This window comes from Chionomys nivalis, chromosome 1, assembly GCF_950005125.1.
Source record: "Chionomys nivalis chromosome 1, mChiNiv1.1, whole genome shotgun sequence".
NCBI lineage: Eukaryota > Metazoa > Chordata > Mammalia > Rodentia > Cricetidae > Chionomys > Chionomys nivalis.
Window position 1 is genome coordinate 198,607,184 of NC_080086.1, and position 14,611 is coordinate 198,621,794.

The window sequence follows — 14,611 nt, forward strand, 5'->3', positions numbered from 1 at the left end:
TTTCAGAGGTTCAATCAATTATCAACATGGTGAGGAGTATTGTCCCATGCAGGCAGACATGGTGCTGGAGGAATAGCTGAGATTTCTGCATCTTGCAGCAACAGGAAGTTGACTGATACACTGGGCAGTATGGTGATCACAGGAAACCTCAAAGCCTGCCCCCACAGGAACACACTTCCTCCAGCAAGGCCATATCCACTCCAACAAAGCCACAAACCTAATAATGTCACTTCCTATGAGATTCTGGGGGTAGTTACATTCAAACTACCATACCAATAATCACCGTGTCAGAATTTAGGAGACTTTTATATATTTTAGTATTTGTCTCATGTCTCAAATTCTGTAAATGTTTACAATATTACATCCTCTCAAAGAATTCCCTTTATTAACATGCTCTTTTTTCTCAATATTTCTTTTATTGAATTTTTTCATACACTATATTCTGATCATTGTTTCCCTTCTCATAACTGTTCCAAGATCCTTCACACTTTGCCTCCCATGAGCTTCACTCCCTTTCTACAGAATTATAATAAAATAAGATAAAACAAAAACAAACAAACTAGAATAGGATAAAACAGACAGAAGGGAATTCACCTAAGCAAAAGCATAAGAAACATAGATAGATGAAAAGGACCTCTAAAGTTAAAAATTAATAAAAATTGCAATGATAAAATATTATGAGACAAAGACATCATTGAATTAATTTTATGCTGGCTATCTATTTATTGTTGGGCATTAGGTCTGCAACTGATAGTGATTTGCATTCTTGGGAGACTTCACTAGAGAGAACTAATTTTGCATTTGGAAGTTGTTATCTATTGGAGATAGCTTCTGGGTGAGGAATGGAAGCTTGTGTCCACTCTTCCTCTCAGTGCTAAAACCCCATTTGGCTCAGACCCATGCATGTTCTACGCATACTGCCACAGTTTCTGTGAGTTTATGTGTGCATTGGGCCTGCTGTGCCAAAACTTCCCTCTTTCTTTGGTGTCCTACATCCCTTCTGGCTCTCACACTTTTCCTAACATCTTTCCCCTCCTCCCTCTCACCTTTTATCTCACATAAGCCAGGCTCACATTTTTCTCCTATTCATAATTCACCCTCATCACATATCCAAATCCAATATCCCTTCTGGTGTCTTACACCTACTATAACTTATTACTATAAATATTTTTAGTATGCTTGGGTAACTTGTATTATTTATATTTTTAATTCTTTCAAATGGATTAAATAATCTACCCTTTTATCCTATCATATCTCGATCCCCCTTTTTTCAAAGCAAGAATTTTGAATCTATTTTCTTTTGTTCATCTTTCCTCCTGACCTTAACCACTAATATATAGCCATCCCCTTAAACAATGACAAATTATCTATGGACCATTGAATGACATAAAACCACCCAACCCACCTTTTGGGAGTATTGGTACCATATTCTTAAAATTACTTCTTGCTGTCCAGGGGACAATGGTATCTTTAGAGGATCCTGAAAAATAATTGGGGCTAATTGTCAAGTCCTGGGAGAGGTAGCTTTATCATTTGTTGTCCGGTCTCTGCATAGTGGGAAAGTGAAGGGTTTGTCTCAGGTCCTGACTAGAGTAGTCTGTGAGGCTAGATCATCTCAGCTAGCCATTTTGAAATTGTTCTAAGCAGTTTGGAGTCCAAAAGTGATCTTTAGGTGGTGTTTTTCAGTTAGTGGTGTTATCATATTCTTGGAGGAATCGTTGCTGTGGGGCCCCATCCTCCTTTTGGAAACTTCAAAGGTTAGGCATGCTCATGGTTCACTGCAGAAAACTAAGAGAGACTCAAACTGGAAATCATGTACAGAAAAGTAGATGAAACCCTTTTCTAGAATTAGTAAGTACTCTATATGGCTGTTAATATTATGACAAAAAGTTTCAATAAATATGTTTGACACAGGTAGAAATTTAGATAACTGTGACTGTAGGACTTATTTCTGGATTCTCAGGCCTATTCCTATTGGTTTATGAGAGATGTAGTAGGTCCTTCTGTTTGTGTGTTGCTTTCATTGGCTAATGAGTAAAGAAACTGCCTTGGGCTAGTTGATAGGGCAGAACTTAGGTAGGCAGGGAATACAGAAGTGAATGTTGGGAGGAAGAAAGGTGGAATAAGGGAGAGACACCATGGAGCCACCAGAATCAGACATGCCAGATCTTTCCTGGTAAGCACTGCCACATAGATTAATAGATATGGGTTAAACTAAGGTGTAAGAGTTAGCCAATAAGATGTTAGAGCTAATAGGCCAAGCAGTGATTTAATGAACACAGTTTCTCTGTGGTTAATTTGGGGCTAACCTATCTGGGTGGCCAGGACGAACAAGTGGCTCTTTTCCATGCAACATATGAGTCTGTTCTTTTTTTTGCTTTTGGTTTTGGTTTTTTCTTTTTTTTTTTCTTTTTTATTGAAAAAAAATTCCACCGCCTCCCAGCCTCCCATTTCCCTCCCCCTCCTCCCCCTCCTCTCTCCTTCCCCCCAATCCTCTCCCCCTCCGTCTCCAGTCCAAAAAACAGTCAGGGTTCCCTGCCCTGTGGAAAGTCCAAGGTCCTCCCCCCTCCATCCAGGTCTAGGAAGGTGAGCATCCAAACTGGTTAGGCTCCCAGAAAGCCAGAACATGAAGTAGGAGCAAAACCCAGTGTCATTGTCCTTGGCTTCTCATCAGCCCTCATTGTCTGCCATGTTCAGAGTAGAATACTACTCAGCTGTAAAATACAATGACTTCTCGAATTTTGCATGCAAATGGATGGAAATAGAAAACACTATCCTGAGTGAGGTAACACAGACCCAAAAAGATGAACATGGGATGTATTCACTCATAATTGCTTTCTAGCCATAAATAAAGGTCATTGAGTCTATAATTTGTGATCCTAAAGAAGCTAAATGAGAAGGTGAATCCAAAGAAAAACATATAGTTATCCTCCTGGATATGGGAAGTAGACAAGATTGCCGGGCAAAAAATTGGGATCTTGGGGGTGGGGCGGGATGGGGGTAGGGGGAGATGGGGAGAGAAAAGTGAGAAGAAGAGGATGGAGGGGAATCTTGGGAAAATGGGATGATTGAGTCTGTTCTTATAGTAAATCCATGTTGCTTTTGTCACTATGGCTCAGAGTACAATTTGACGTCAAGGACTATAATGCCTCCACATTGTCCTTTATGTTTAGAGTTGCTTTAGCCTATTCAGGTCACTATTCTATTTGCTGATCAATTTGAGCTTAGAATTTTTGAGGCTGTTCATTTAATTAAACTATTCTAAGAAAAGTGATTCTGCTACTAGAGACTCTAGTTTTAAATTACAAAATCCCAGCTTCCACACAGGCAAATCCAAAAAGGAAAGTTACCAAAGACAAAAATGTTTGTCAACTCACCAGCTGCTACTGCTAATTTCAGATCACAGTTATGACCTGTAAAATGGACAAAAATTAGAAATGACTACCAAGCAGTTTTAAGTTATTCTTGAAAAATAATCATATATCTACATATAATTTATACAATGTTATAATTGGCTATGTAATTTCAATGATAAAATATAATGCTAAAATATTATTGTGTTATTTTTCCAAGGAACAACTTTGAAGTTTTGACATGAGTGAAAAAGTTCCTCAACCTAAATTGGTCAAAGACTGGACCAAAGAACATGTAAAAGAATGGATAACTGAACACCTTAACATTGATGAGAAATATGCTCAAATCCTGTTCAATGAAGAAGTGACAGGGATGGTTCTTCAGGAACTAACTGAAAAGGATCTTAGAGATATGGGGCTGCCACGGGGTCCAGCACTTCTGATAAAACGTATGTATAACAAACTGAATGATTCCCCTGAAAGTGACAATCAAGATTCCAGACAATTAAATAAAACAGAACGCTCAATTAAAAAACACCAAAAAAAGACCAAAAATGAAGAAGAAAAATCAGCTACATCCAACAGTGACCATGATCTCAGAGAGATGGCACAGAACACAGAACAAGAAGCAAGTCTTCTCAAGGAAGATATACTAAGTGACAGAGTGACTAAAGACATGGCGGGTAATAAACCCAAACCAGAACACATGTCTTGCATGCCACATCTCTTTGATTCTTTCCATGATGACAAAAGCTACATAGAACATTCTATTCTACAAGTTGCTGAAACAGGACCTCTCAATCTTATAGACCCAGTACATGAATTCAAAGCCCTCACAAATACAGAGACAGCCACAGAAGAAGACATTAAGATGAAATTTAGCAATGAAGTCTTCCGATTTGCATCAGCTTGTATGAATTCGCGCACCAATGGCACTATCCATTTTGGAGTTAAGGACAAACCACACGGAGAAATTGTTGGTGTGAAAGTCACCAGTAAGGACATCTTTATTAACCACTTCAATGGAATGATCAAAAAGTATTTTGATGACAGTGACATCAAAGAAGCCAGAGCTTGTATTCGGGAACCAAGGTTTGTGGAAGTTCTACTGCAGAACAAAACACCATCTGATAGATTTGTTATTGAAGTAGATGTTATTCCCAAACATTCTATATGTAAAGAAAAGTATTTCTACATTATGATGCAAAGTTACACAGACAAAACATGGAAACAAAGCACAGAGAATTCATTGTTTGTGAGAGAAGGGGCTAGCTCTAAGAATATCCTGGCCAATGCCAAGCAACGGGATAGAGAGTTCAAAAACTTTCTAGAGAATTTAAAGTTATGGATAGCATCTAGAAAAGAGGCTGAAGAACACAGGGTGGTGACTAAGAAAGAGAGTGAGGGACTAAAATTAGGCAAACTTTTGACCAGACACCAAAGCTCACTGGATAAATCTTACTACGACTGGTACATTCTTGTAACAAACAACTGTGCGCCAAATCAAATAGAGCACTTAGATTTCCTAAAGGAAATTAAATTGTTTGCTGTGCTGGATTTTGATCCTTACTCTCAGATGAAGGGAGTGGTCAAAGCTTACAGAGAAAGCCGAATAGCAAACCTTCACCTGCCCAGTCACTATGAAGAAAAAACTACCATAGTAGAGAAAATATCTACGCTGAAACTTTATGAGCAGCCCAGCTGGATCTTCTGCAATGGCAGATTAGACTTACAAAATGATTCGTGTCAACCTCTAGAGCCACATTTATGGCAGAAAGATAGAGCTTCTGAGGTCAGGAAAGTGATCTCATTTCTCACAGATGAAAATATAATGGTAAGAGAAAAGCTTTTAGTGGTGTTTCTCTTACTTTCTCCAGTAGAAAACCAGAAAGATCCCCTCATTGAAACTTTCTGTGCTTTCTATCAAGTTTTCAGTGGGATGGACAACATGTTGTGTATCTGTGTTGGCTCGCATATCTACCAACGGTGGAGTGATCTACTACAAGTAAGACTGGAAGTCAAAGAGGATTTAGCAAAACATAGTATTTCCACTTTAAACATAGAACTGGTCAACAATACTATCCTTAAACTGAAATCAGTGATTCAGTCTTCAAGAAGATTCTTGCCCTCCTGTGGTTCCTCCTCCGTTATCCTGGAGAAAATGGAGGAAGATATCCTGACAGCCCTGGAAATCCTCTGTGAAAATGAATGTAAAGACACAGACATAGAGAAAGATAAACATGAATTCCTGAAATTTAAGAAATTAAGAGAAGAACATTTTTATCGAGGAGGCAGAGTATCCTGGTGGAACTTCTACTTTTCTTCTGAAAACTATTCTTCAGCTTTTGTGAAAAGAGATGGCTATGAAGAACTTACTACTTTAATACAACAGTGTGCAGACTCTCCAAAGCCCATATTTGCCAAAGTCATCAACCTGTACCATCACCCAGGCTGCGGAGGCACTACGTTGGCTATGCATGTTCTCTGGGACTTAAAAAAGAAGTTCCGATGTGCTGTATTGAGGAACAAAGCAGCTGATTTTGTAGAGATTGGAGAACAAGTAAGCAAGCTGATCAGCTATAAGGCTAACAGCCACCAGGATTACATCCCTGTTCTTCTCCTTGTGGATGATTTCGAAGAACAAGAAAACACCTACGTTCTTCAGAATGCCATCAATTCCTTTATAGCAGAAAAGGGTCTGAGATATGAAAAAACTTTAGTAATAATCCTGAATTGCATGAGGTCTCAGAATCCAGATGAAAGTGCAAAATTAGCAGAAAGCATTTCACTAAAATACCAACTTTCTCCCAAAGAACAAAGAGCATTTGAGGCCAAACTACAGGAAATAGAAAAAGAACATAAGAATTGTGAAAACTTTTATTCCTTCATGATCCTGAAAGACAGTTTTGACCCAACTTACATACAAAATGTAGTGAAGAATACACTGAAAGACCTGGACCCTCACAGCAAGAAAGCCCAGCTCATTTCTTACCTGGCATTACTCAATTCTTACATTAAAGATTCTACCATCTCTGTATCACAGTGTGAGATATTTTTGGGAATCACTTATACCAATAAACATGGGAAACCTGAAACTGTAGAAAACAACATGGGAACCTATTCCACACTTCTAATAAGAACAGAAGTTTCAGAATATGGGAGATATACTGGTATACGTATCATTCACCCTGAAATTGCCCGCTACTGTTTAAAAGAACTGGGAATGAGCTATGGAATGAGTAAGTGTCAAATTGCATTGAATATATTAGAAGAGAACATATTCTATGACTCTGGATTAGGAATAAACAAATTTAAGCAAGATGTGCAAACTCTCTTGCTCACAAGACAACGTAAAGAGCATGGTGCCGAAATAGACACACTATTTTCTCCATTAATCGAAGAACTGCAGAATGAGGAAACTGAACAGATTTTGACTGCAGGAAGTGATCGATTCCCACAAAATGCATTCATTTGTCAAGCTTTAGCGAGACATTTCTATATTAAAGAGAAGAACTTTAGCACTGCTCTGGTCTGGGCAAATTTGGCCAAAAGGAAAGCACCTAAGAATTCCTACATTTCAGATACACTTGGTCAAGTTTACAAAAGTGAGATCAAACAGTGGCTGGGTAAAAATAAGGCCTGTGGAAGTATTAGTGTGGATGATCTAACACATTTGCTAGAAATTGCTGAAAAGGCCTCCAAAGCTTTCAAAGAATCTCAGCAGCAAACTGACAGTAAAGAAACTGAGGCCTGGGAACCACAGAAGTCCCAAAGAAGATATGAAATATACAATACTGCTGGGTTCTTTGGTGAAATAGAAGTAGGTCTTGACACTATCCAAATTCTTCAGCTCACTCCTCTTTTCCACAAAGAAAATGAAATATTGATAGACGCCATGGTACAGTTTTTATCTGGAAAGGGGCCCATCCCTGCAGACCCAAAAGATGGCTATTATACTGTTCTCAGTAACTTTGCGTCGCACCTACAGAATTTACAGTCAGATTTGAAACGATGTTTTGATTTTTTTTTGGATTATATGGGTCTTCTGAAACCAAGGAACACCCCTAAAGAAATGACAGAACTCCTACTAATTAAGAAAGTCAGCAAGTGTTTCGAGAAATATGCAGAACTTTTCTGCCGATTGAATACCAATTTGTCACAGGGCAGAGAAGATCTCTTACTCCTAGAACAGAACTGTAGGAAACGCATAGAAGCTTGGAGAGCAGATACATTTTCAGGACTCCTTGAATATCTTAATCCAAACCATAAAGAAGCTAACAACATGGAAAATATAGTAAAAGACTACACCTTCCTACTACAGAAAGGTCTAAACAAACGATTGACAAAGGAGACCCAAAATTTCATTTTGGCAAACATTATTCTCAGTTGTCTAAAGCCTAGTTCCAAGTACATCCTGCCATTCAACACACTGAAAACAAAGCTCCGAGAAGTCCTGCAACTCGTGGGCCTAAACCATCCATATCCTGATCCTTATTTCCTGGCCTGCCTTCTCTTCTGGCCAGAAAACAAAGAGCTCGATGAAGATTCCACCCTCATAGAGAAGTACGTCTCGTCCCTGAACCGGACGTTCAGGAGACGGTACAAGCACATGTGCAGGTCCAAGAAGCCCAGCACGCTGTTCTACCTGGGGCAGAAGAAGGGGCTTAACAGTCTTGTCCACAAGGCCAAAATCGAGCAGTATGTCAGTGAAGTACGAGATTCAAATACTTTCTGGCAGAGTGGGATAGTGTGGGAAAAGAGGGAAGTCAAAGACCTCCTGCGCCTACTGGATGGTCAGGCTGAAGGCAAGCTAATCTCTGTAGAATATGGAACAGAGGCAAAAATAAAAATACCAGTGACTTCTGTGTACTCGGGTCCACTCAGAAGTGGAAGGAACATTGAAAGAGTGTCCTTCTATCTGGGATTTTCCATTGAGGGCCCTCTGGCATATGGCATAAAGGTCATTTAAGAAGATATATCAGTCCAAAGATCTTAATTTACAACCATTATTGTGCTCACTCTTTCTAGTCCATAACATTCACATGACAATATTGGCTCACTATAATCACAGTTCGCTTCTTTTTCTCTGGTCAGTTATGAAAGACTCCCAGAGCTTGGCTTGCAGCAGCATCAATCATTCCATATCCCCAATATGCATTCCCGGGTTGATGATCTAGCTGGCTTCTATGAGTCCCACTCTAAATGGTCAATAAAATCTGTGTAAATTAAATTACTTTTCTGAATGATTTCTTCACTATGAAACCAGAGATTTAACTTGAAAGACCCCCAGAGTGGGAAGACTCTCACTCAAGTCTCAGGATAACAAGACCCCCCCCCCCAGGAACTCACAAGAAACTGTCCTTGCTGCAATAACAGGAGGTTTATTGACAGGACAGGAACCAGTGCACTGGGGCCCATATTCATTTCCCAAGCAGGAGAAGAGAGTTTGACCCCAAGTAGCTGGAGAAAGGGTATTTAAGGGAAGAAACCATAACACAATGATCCAAAGGGGGTAGGGATGGCGTCATTGAAAAATTCAGAAAATACCAGTGATCATTGAAAAATTTCGAAAATATCAGTGATAAACACAAGGGAGTGACTCCCTGTTTCTCAAGATTATTCTCAAGATTATGATCTAATTTTATCTTCAGCTAGTTCCTGAAACAGAGTCACTGAACCAGCTAATCTAGATTTTTGATTCTTTTCTCCCTGCTTAGATTTTTGGCTCTATTTTTCCTGCTAGATTTTTGGCTCTATTTTTTTCTGCTAGAGGGGTCTGGATTTATCCAGGTCTTTCACTTCTTCTTCTTCTTCTTCTTCTTCTTCTTCTTCTTCTTCTTCTTCTTCTTCTTCTTCTTCTTCTTCTTCTTCTTCTTCTTTTGATTTTTCAAGACAGGGTTTCTCCGAAGCTTTGGAGCCTGTCCTGGAACTAGCTCTTGTAGTCCAGGCTGACCTCGAACTCCCAGAGATCCGCCTGCCTCTGCCTCCTGAGTGTTGGGATTAAAGGCGTGTGCCACCACCGCCCGGCTACCAGGTCTTTCAAAGTAAGGAGAATATGTAAGTAGCGCTAGAGAGACAAATTAACAGTTAAGAGCACTTACTGCCCTTGCAGAGGACCTGAGTTCAATGCCCACCACTCATATCAGGTGCCTCACTACTACCTGAATTGAGCACAATCAAATGCCCTTCTGGCCACCACTGACACCTGTGCTCACATGCATTCTCTCTCTCTCTCTCTCTCTCTCTCTCTCTCTCTCTCTCTCCTTACTCACACATACAAAATTAAAAATAAATTTTAGTCCAACAGAATAGCAGAGAGACCTCTGCTCTGGGTGGGCTGCTGGAATACGTGTGTGAATCTATGTGTGTGTGTGTGTGTGCGTGTGTGTGCGAATGTGTGTGTCAAGTTATCACCTAGGCAGGTTACTCTGCTTCAAGCAGTCACAAAGTTCCCTCACCTTATCTTGCTGATAGTAAAAGCTTGTGTGTAAATACTTTGCTCCTCACTCTCCATTGAACCCCCAATACTTGCATAGGTGCACCCCCACCTCTTTAGGATTCAAAGGGGAAAAGGAAAAATTAAAAGCAGTCTCAATTGGGCTACCAGGCGTCCCTGTTTTGGTGCTGAGGAGTTCCATCTGGATGGGTGAGTTTGTGCTATCCAGGGGGGTCCTCTCCCGGAAGAGAGCACAAATCCCCCTCCCCCAGCTCCTGCTGCAGGGCTGTCTTTCCTACACAAGACCCAGCCCCACATCTATCCCCCCCCCCCCCGGAAGCCTGCCCTGCTGTCTGCTAGGTCCTTTGCTCAAGAACAGTTTCCCGATCCTACACTAAGTTTACCCACTCAGAGTGGTGAGTGCCTGCCTACTGGGCAGGCCTCAAGATCCCCTGCAAGGGAGCGCAGGCACCTTCAGCTTGTGCTACAGGGTCTCCTGTGTTCTACTCGACCCCGCCCTGCCCCACAAGTTTGCCCTTTTGTCCGCGGGTTATTGGGCTATCAGGCATTCCTGTTTCAGTGCTGAGCAGTTCCATCTGGACAGGAACGGTTCCTGCTTCTACACTGAGGAGATCCACCCAGAGAGTCAGTCACAGCAAAGACTGGACCAACCTGAAAGGCAACATGACATCACCAGAATCCAGGGATCCCGAAACAAGAAGAATTGAACACCCTACTCCAGAAGAAATAGAAGAAATAGACTCTAAACTGAACTATATGAAAATAATAGAGGACCTTAAACAGGAGGTGAAAAACTGCCATAAAGAAATAGAGATGACAAACAAAAAGGTAGAGGAAATGAATAAATCTCTCAAAGAAACCCAAGAAAACCAAGAGAAACAAGAAAAAGCAATCAAACAGGTAAGGGAAACGGTTCAAGACTTGAAGAATGAAATGGAAGTAATGAAGAAAACACAAACAGAGGGAGGCTGGAGATGGAAAATCTGAGTAAACGAACAGGAACTACAGAGACAAGTATTACCAATAGATTACGAGAGATAGAAGAAAGAATCTCAGACACTGAAGATACCATAGAGAAAATAAACACACTGGTCAAAGAAAACAGCAAATCCAACAAATTCTCATCACAAAACATTCAGGAAATCTGGGACACAATAAAAAAGACCAAACATAAGAATAATAGGGTAGAAGAAGGAGAAAAAGTACAGCTCAACGGTCCAGATCACGATGGATTAAAGTTAGAAGGCAACAACAATGCTACCCCCAGAAAGCCAACAAACTCATGGAAACTGAACAGTCAACTACTGAACCACACCTGGGTCAAGGAAGAAATTAAGAAACAAATTAAAGTCTTCCTTGAACTTAATGAAAATAAAGAGACAACATACTCAAACCTATGGGATACGATGAAAGCAGTGCTCATAGGAAAGTTCATAGCACTAAGTGCCCACTTAAAAAAAATCGGAGAAAGCATACATTAGGGACTTAACAGCACACCTGAAAGCTCTAGAAAAAAAAGAAGCAGACACACCCAGGAGGAGAAGAAGACTGGAAATAATCAAACTGAGGGCTGAAATCAACAAAATAGAAACACAGAAAACAGTCCAAAGAATCAATGAAACAAAAAGCTGGTTCTTGGAGAAAATCAACAAGATTGATAAACCCCTATCCAAACTAATCAAATGGCGGAGAGAGAATACACAAATTAACAAGATCAGAAATGAAAAGGGAGACATAACCACAGACACAGAGGAAATTTAGAGAATCATTAGATCTTACTACAAAAGCCTATATGCCACAAAATTGGAGAAAGTAAAAGAAATGGACATTTTTTTAGATAAGTACCATATACCAAAGTTAAACCAGGACCAGGTGAACAATCTAAATAGACCTGTTAGTCGCAAAGAATTAGAAGTTGTTATCAAAAACCTCCCTACCAAAAAAGCCCAAGTCCAGACAGTTTCAATGCAGAATTCTACCAGAACTTCCAAGAAGACCTAATACCTATACTCCTTAATGTATTTCACAATATAGAAACAGAAAAGTCATTGCCAAATTCCTTTTATGACGCTACAGTTAACCTGATACCAAAACCACACAAAGAAACTCAACCAAGAAAGAGAATTACAGGCCAAACTCACTCATGAACATCGATGCAAAAATCCTCAATAAAATATGGCAAACCAAATTCAAAAACACATTAGAAAAATTATCCATTGTGATCAAGTAGGCTTTATCCCAGAGATGCAGGGCTGGTTCAACATACGCAAATCTGTCAATGTAATTCATCATATAAATAAACTGAAAGAAAAAAAACTTATGATCATTTCATTAGATGCTGAAAAAGTAACTGACAAAATTCAACATCCCTTTAGGATAAAGGTCTTGAAGAGATTAGGCATACAAGGGTCATACCTAAATATAATAAAAGCTATTTACAGCAAGCTGACAGCTAACATCAAATTAAATGGAGAGAAACTCAAAGCGATCCCACTAAAATCAGGAACACAAGGTTGTCCACTCTCTCCATACCTCTTCAATATAGTGCTTGAAGTTCTAGCAATAGCAATAAAACAACATAAGGGCATCACAGGGATACGAATTGGAAAGGAAGAAGTTAAACTTTCATTATTTGCAGATGATATGATAGTGTACATAAGCAACCCCAAAAACTCCACCAAAGAACTCCTACAGCTGATAAACACCTTTAGTAGCGTGGCAGGATACAAGATCAACTCCAAAAAATCAGTTGCCCTCCTATACACAAAGGATAAGGAAGCAGAGAGGGAAATCAGAGAAGCATCACCTTTCATGATAGCCACAAATAGCATAAAATATCTTGGGGTAACTCTAACCAAGGAAGTGAAAGATCTATTTGACAAGAACTTTAAGTCTTTGAAGAAAGAAATCGAGGAGGATACCAGAAAATGGAAGGATTTCCCTTGTTCTTGGATTGGGAGGATCAACATAGTAAAAATGGCAATTCTACCAAGGGCATATTATAGATTCAATGCAATCCCCATTAAAATCCCATCAAAATTCTTCACAGATCTTGAGAGGACAATAATCAACTTTATATGGAAAAACAAAAAACTCGGGAAAGCCAAAACAATCTTATACAATAAAGGAACTTCTGGAGGCATTACCATCCCTGACTTCAAACTCTATTACAGAGCTACAGTATTGAAAACAGCTTGGTATTGGCATAAAAACAGAGAAGTCGACCGATGGAATCGAATAGAAGACCCAGATTTTAACCCTCAATCCTATGAACACCTGATTTTTGATAAAGGAGATAAAAGTATACAATGGAAGAAAGAAAGCATCTTCAACAATGGTGCTGGCATAACTGATGTCAACCTGTAGAAAAATGAAAATAGATCCATATCTATCACCATGCACAAAACTCAAGTCCAAATGGATCAAAGACCTCAACGTCAATCTGAACACACTGAACCTGATAGAAGAGAAAGCAGGAAGTACTCTACAACACATGGGCACAGGAGATCATTTCCTACGTATATCTCCAGCAGCACAGACATTAAGGGCAACATTGAATAAATGGGACCTCCTGAAACTGAGAAGCTTCTGTAAAGGAAAGGACACTGTCACTAAGACAAAAAGGCAACCCACTGACTGGGAGAAGATCTTCACCAACCCCGCAGCTGACAAAGGACTCATCTCCAAAATATATAAAGAACTCAAGACACTAGACTTTAAAAAGCTAATTAACCTACTTAAAAAATGGGGCACTGAACTGAACAGAGAATTCTCAACAGAAGAAATTCAAATGGCCAAAAGACACTTAAGGCCATGCTCAACCTCCTTAGCGATCAGGGAAATGCAAATTAAAACAACTTTCAGATTCCATCTTATACCTGTCAGAATGGCTAAAATCAAAAACACCAATGATAGCCTTTGCTGGAGAGGTTGTGGAGTAAGGGGTACACTCATCCATTGCTGGTGGGAATGCAAACTTGTGCAACCACTTTGGAAATCAGTGTGGCGATTTCTCAGGAAATTTGGGATCAACCTACCCCAAGACCCAGTAATACTACTCTTGGGATTATACCCAAGAGATGCCTTATCATATGACAAAAGCATTTGTTCAACTACGTTCATAGCAGCATTATTTGTAATAGCCAGAACCTGGAAACAACCTAGATGCCCTTCTATGGAAGAATGGATGAAGAAATCGAATAGGTTCCATAAGTGAAATTATTCTATACTTATCTTTAAATATGTATTAATGTGCATTTATTTATAAATATATGGAGCTGGTTTTGAAGTTGGACTCTGGCTCAGTCCCTCTCCAATTCCAAGCCTGTTGGTAAGAGAAAAACCAGAGTTTCTGGACTTTCTGTCTCATGTCAAGAGCTATGATATGGGACAGAAAGAAATATGAGTTTAGAAAACATCTTTGCGCCCAGACCAGTGAGTGCCTGACTAGAGGGCAGGCCTCAAGGTCCCTGCCAAGGAAAGCGGGCCCCTGCTGCTGGGGCTGCAGTCTCTGCTGTGATCTCCTGGACCTGCTCTGCCTGCGCCCTACTTCCCTTAGTCCCTGGCTCATTGGGGCATCCAGGAGTTCCTGTGTAGGTGCCGAGAAGTTTCATCGGGACGGGTGAGTGTGTACTATCCTGGGGCGGACGGTCCCGGTAGAGAGCACAAACGCCCCCCCCCAGCTCCTGCTGCAAGGCTTTCTTTCCTACACACCCGCCCCCCACCCCCACCCCCAAGCCTGCCTTGTCTGCAAGGTCCTTTACTGTGGAACAGTTTCCTGCCCTTTCACTAAGGCTACCAA

The 14,611-nt window shown here is 40.2% G+C and overlaps 1 protein-coding gene across 4 annotated transcripts in view; it reads left to right on the plus strand.

Annotated features, from left to right (window-relative positions):
• Positions 1-8,568, plus strand: part of Samd9l (sterile alpha motif domain containing 9 like) — a 38,711-nt gene extending 30,143 nt beyond the window's left edge. For all 4 annotated transcript variants that reach the window (XM_057789583.1, XM_057789592.1, XM_057789571.1 and 1 more), the window contains one exon: positions 3,574-8,568. In XM_057789583.1, coding sequence (XP_057645566.1) covers positions 3,595-8,322 — 4,728 coding nt within the window. In that variant the 5' untranslated portion in view covers positions 3,574-3,594 and the 3' untranslated portion in view covers positions 8,323-8,568. The remainder of the gene's footprint in view (positions 1-3,573) is intronic.
• Positions 8,569-14,611: the final 6,043 nt, after the last annotated feature.